This window comes from Acanthisitta chloris, unplaced genomic scaffold (genome assembly GCF_000695815.1).
Source record: "Acanthisitta chloris isolate BGI_N310 unplaced genomic scaffold, ASM69581v1 scaffold4616, whole genome shotgun sequence".
Taxonomy (NCBI): domain Eukaryota; kingdom Metazoa; phylum Chordata; class Aves; order Passeriformes; family Acanthisittidae; genus Acanthisitta; species Acanthisitta chloris.
Genome location: NW_008679615.1, coordinates 28,664 through 33,588, shown reverse-complemented (window position 1 = coordinate 33,588; position 4,925 = coordinate 28,664). Strand labels below are relative to the sequence as shown.

The window sequence follows — 4,925 nt, the reverse complement described above, 5'->3', positions numbered from 1 at the left end:
CGTCTGCACAGTGACTCGTTGGTTTTGCAGGTCTTGGTGCGCCTCTCGGTAGCATTGTAGAGGTTACGCAGCTCTGCCTGCCAGGCTTTGGCTGCGAGCCTCCAAGGGGGATTATGGAAGTGAGAAATGAAAAAAGGGTTGACGCTTTTCAAGCTTTGGTTGCAAGTCTGGCACTCTCATCCTGAAGGCTGCGGAGCGCTGGTCCCAGTGGTGGGGTGGGACTGGTGGCACTCAGCAGTGCTGGTGCCTCACAGCCTGTTAGGGGCTGTGTGAGATGGCACTTAAGGAGAAATGCAGCTCTTACCTCCAGCTAATATCCAGTGTAAGCCTTTCTGCCCCCCCTTTTTTGGTCTTTCAAAGTAAAATGCAGGAGCCCCCATCAGCAGAGGTTTTGCTTTTGAGATAAGGGATTACCTGCAGTGTACCACACAGACTCGCTAAGGATGCTGTTTTCTCGTTTATGCACTTGAAAGTCGTGCACAGCTTGAAACAGTTTTTTCTTAATAGGTACAGAAAACGTTGCTGCTGTCATCTGCTCTCAAGAACGTTGGAAATCTTCAGTGCTTTCCACAAAACCATCCTTGTGTTACTTCTGGAGTCATATACAGGTTCCAAAATTACTACCAACCAGAAACCACATGCAGCACTTTATCTATATTGGATCTCAAATTAGGAACTTCAGATAGGTGAGGGAAATAAAAGAGAAAGCAAAGAGAAGAGGTGGCTATGTACAAATGGCTCTGTGTTTGGGGAGGGAGTGCTTCCTTCCTTTATGTGGGTCAGGGCTGCATGAGGTCTTTCTTCTGCTGTAAAGGCTGCAGCTGAGTAACCTGAGCACTGTTTCTAATCATTACTTGGCATGCAGAGAACAGGAAATACTGAAAAGTACAAAGTCTCTGTGGAATTTTGCCTTATCACTGTTCCATTCTGATCTAAACATGCCAAAGTGAAGGTTAGTTTATCCTGCACTCATGGACTTACCATCATTTTTGCTCAGTGCTGCTACTGCTTCCTGTCCCATAGAAGGTTTTTTACTACTGGTCCTTAAGTTCCTTGACTCAGTTTGGCCACTTGTATTCTGCCTCCATGTGGAGCACATATAAGAGGAAAGCTGCTGACAAAATGGTCAACTGAAAGTAAGATTCATTTAACTGGGTGCAAAACAGTTTTATTCATGCATTATTTCCTTACTGTTCTGCTCTGTTTGGGAGAGATGAGCAGTTAATCAGAGATTCAAAACTGGGCACAATCTTCCTGTAGATACCATAAAACTGGACGGATTGGATGTATTAAAGATGATGCATTGATAATATTTAGGGCTTTTCACCACCTTTACTCTTGGCAAAGACCACGGGTTTTTCTGAACAGAACTAAAGAGCAGTATAGTCGCATAGAAAATTCACTTCATTGATGCACAAATAAAAATATATAGGAAATAAATATTTTGGAGAATCTAAATGTTTTAAAGTATCCACTGTTTGTGATATAACTCAGCCAGTAACTACCAGGTGTTTTGCTGTTCAGTGTGGTGTGTAAGGCAGCAGTGTCCTTAGCCAAACAGAGGCACAGTGTGTGCTGGGCATCTACTGCCTTTGGTGGTTGTGGTAGCAAGTCATGGTTCTGTGGTTGGCCATTTGTATATAGCCTCCTTTTCTCTTTCTTTGCTTTCTCTTTTATTCCCTCACCTATTTGAAGTTCCTAATTTGTGATTTGATATAGTTAAAGTGCTGCATGTGGTTTCTGGTTGGTAGTAATTTTGGAACCTGTATGACTTCAGTTCAGAGTCCACTACTTATTACAGATGTTCAAAAGTGAAGCCTTTCCCTCAGTGTGGGAATGCCTGAAGTGAAGCAGTCTTAATACATTATTCTGAAATACTTGGTGCTATTGAGACAGAAGTGTAATATGGCCTCATTCACATAACTTCAGGATCTCTGGAACTGCCTTGCTATCTCTGACCGAGGCAATATTCAGACATAACTGGAAGATGATTAGCAACTGTTTGCCATTTGTTTTATTAAACATGGTGTTCATAAAAAAATGAATAAGCATAAATGTACTTTTTGTAGGCATAGAAGCCAACAGCTCTGTAGTTGTTACGCTTATGCTGAGATAATAAATCATGAACCTGATTGCATATTGGCTGGCTGAGAAGACTACAGCTTTAAAACAGGAATTGACATGGAATAATGATTTTCTTTTCGTAGCAGGAGGTCTTAGTAAGTAGTGTTCTGTGCTTAGGAATTAGAGGACGTAGAATAATATATCACTTAAGAAAAATCAACATCTTTGCTAATCTTTGGGGTAGCTGATTATCTGCTTGAGTAAGTATTTAGCAGGAGCTGTTGATTTACTGAAACTTACCTTTCTCTGAAGTAAATTATGTTTTAATTATTTGCTGTTCCTCCAGTGCCTCGCATTCCATGATATTTCACCCCAAGCTCCAACACATTTCCTAGTGATTCCTAAGAAGCCAATTGTCAGGTTGTCTGAAGCAGAAGATTCTGATGAATCTGTAAGTACTCTAGAAGCTCTTTGTACACCACACTGTGCCTCTAAATACTTGATAATGTAGCAGGCTCTCCCCCTTTTCCTCTTCACATTTCAGAGAGGCAAAGTAGTTTTTCAATATATGATCCTTGTCCGTTAGCTTAGAATCTTAATGGAGTTCAGATTTTCCAGTAAGATTAGTCATATAAAGCAAAATATATCTCTGCATTTGCCATGCAAAATGAATTGGTATTTGTTATATTATGGTATAGTCTTGATGTCTGTTTTCATGGTTTACAGGTAGCAGTGCTTACTGTAATTATGGGCTTGGGGATTTTAGCAGGTCAGAGTTGAAGAAAAGGAAAATCAGCTGAGGTGCTGAATATTTAATTTTTAACTACAAACATCAAGCTCAAAGATTTTTTTAAACCTTTATATGATAGGATAAAGTTTCTTTTCCAACAGTTGCCTGAAGAAGTAATGAGGGCTTTAACCATGAGATAAATTTTATCTTCTGTGACACTTTTGTGGTCTGTTACAGCCTAGCTTGAAAAAAATGTTCTAGCTCTATTTTCTCCCTATGTTGCATAGTCAGTCTTTATAGTCTTTCTTGGAAATTGTCAGTTGTAGGCATGCAACAATTTGAAGAGCAGTGGCTGACTTGCTAAGAATTAGCTTATCTGGATGGTTCTCTGCTCTCATTCCTTCCCTTCCTGCCCTTTCCCCTTTTTGTGTGTTTTCTGTTTGTTGTTTTTTTTTCTTCTTTTTTTTTCTCTCCTCCAGCTTCTTGGGCATTTAATGATTATTGGCAAGAAGTGTGCTGCTACCCTGGGCCTGACGAATGGATACCGGATGGTTGTGAATGAAGGGCCTGAGGGTGGGCAGTCTGTCTATCACGTTCATCTCCATGTTCTGGGTGGCCGCCAGCTGGGCTGGCCTCCTGGCTAGGATTTGTACTGCACAAGAGTTAACTGCATGCAATCAAGTCACCACCACATAGATCTAATATGTTGTCCATCAATCTAGCCACTGTTGATGTAGTTTGGTTTTTTTTAACACATGTCTACAGAGGGTAATAAACGCTCTGAACAACATTTGCACAATAAAGATTAAGCATGTGGGAATCGACTGTCTGGTGTGCCTTATTGATGGAAGCAGTCCTGCAAATTAAAGTGGAGTTTCAGTGTGTAGCATGTTTCGGTCTGCTAACAATACTCTGTAGATAGTGATTAGCCGAGGCATTTGAAACCTGAAGGTGCAAATGCTTAGCAGACTTTCATGTCTTCTGGGAAGAAAACTTGTAAGCTTTCTGAATGTGGTATGTAAATATTAATAAAGCATTTCATAAAATGTAGGCTGACACTGAAACCTTGTTGAAAAGTGAAATTCCAAGCATGCTGTACAAGGGTTATGTTAGTACAGTGCAATGCATTATGTACATACAGCTCCCGTTGGAGCTCTCTGTCAGTGGCTGCATTATAAGACTCCATTTTTCCAATGAAAAGGAGTAAAACAATACCCTTCATGGCAGCTGTGATAGTTCCATAGCACACAGCTACTTATGTCACGATACTGATCACATTGAGGACTTAAAATGAAAGTATTGAGCTGCTGTAAGGTGTTAAAGGCATTTCATCTTGGCACATAATCAGCGTGAAGTAGCATGTATATACATTGTAAATTCCAGATTTGAGTGAGCAGATTTTGTCCTTCCATGAACAGTAGTTTGTGCTGCTGCATACACTTAGTTGTTCATGCAAAACTGTTATCAGATCTCCAGGAAAATACATTTTCTTGAAGCTAGGGTTACAGATGTATCTGCCACTCGAAATATAAAGCAGCTGTTCTGATAAAACTAATTCACAGCTAACCAGTTTTTGTAATGAAAGACACTTAGAAGTCTCTGGGCAGATGCCTTGAGAGAAACGGTTATTTGTGAGCAGCAAAGGTGTTAAAGAAATGTGGGAGTATAGAGGGTGGACAGGTAAAGGCTGTGAGTTGCACTTTCTGTTTAGATAGAATTTGTACGTTTGGTGAAGCCATTTGAATTCATTCAACTTGAAAGTATTCTGTCAATAATTCTGCAGGTTCTATACCTGGAGAATTTTTACTCTTAAGATGTGACTTAAACTGGAAAACCAGCTAGTGCTTCTTATGGCTGGTCTGTAGTTGAGTTAGGAATGAAAAGGTGGTTCTGTAGTGGTAACCTGACAGCTGTTCTCCTGTGTGACCTGCATAGAAGTGAAGAAGAAAACCACCCAAGCCCCAGAGGTATGGCATCCCTGATGTTGTGGTTTAACCCCAGCGGTCTCCAAACACCACATCAACCGCTTGCTCACTTCCCCACCAGTGGAATGAGGGAGAGAATCGAAAGGGTAGAAGCTAGAAAACTCATGGGCTGATATAAAGGCAGTTTAATAGGGAAAGCGAAACCT

At 40.7% G+C, this 4,925-nt stretch overlaps 1 protein-coding gene across 1 annotated transcript; it reads left to right on the top strand.

The window, feature by feature from the left end:
• Window positions 1–2,410: 2,410 nt before the first annotated feature.
• Window positions 2,411–3,616, top strand: HINT1 (histidine triad nucleotide binding protein 1; the record flags this gene model as incomplete). Its single annotated transcript, XM_009077367.1, has 2 exons — window positions 2,411–2,515; window positions 3,274–3,616. Coding segments are annotated over 2 exons (270 nt in total), but the record flags the coding sequence as incomplete, so codon positions are not given.
• Window positions 3,617–4,925: the final 1,309 nt, after the last annotated feature.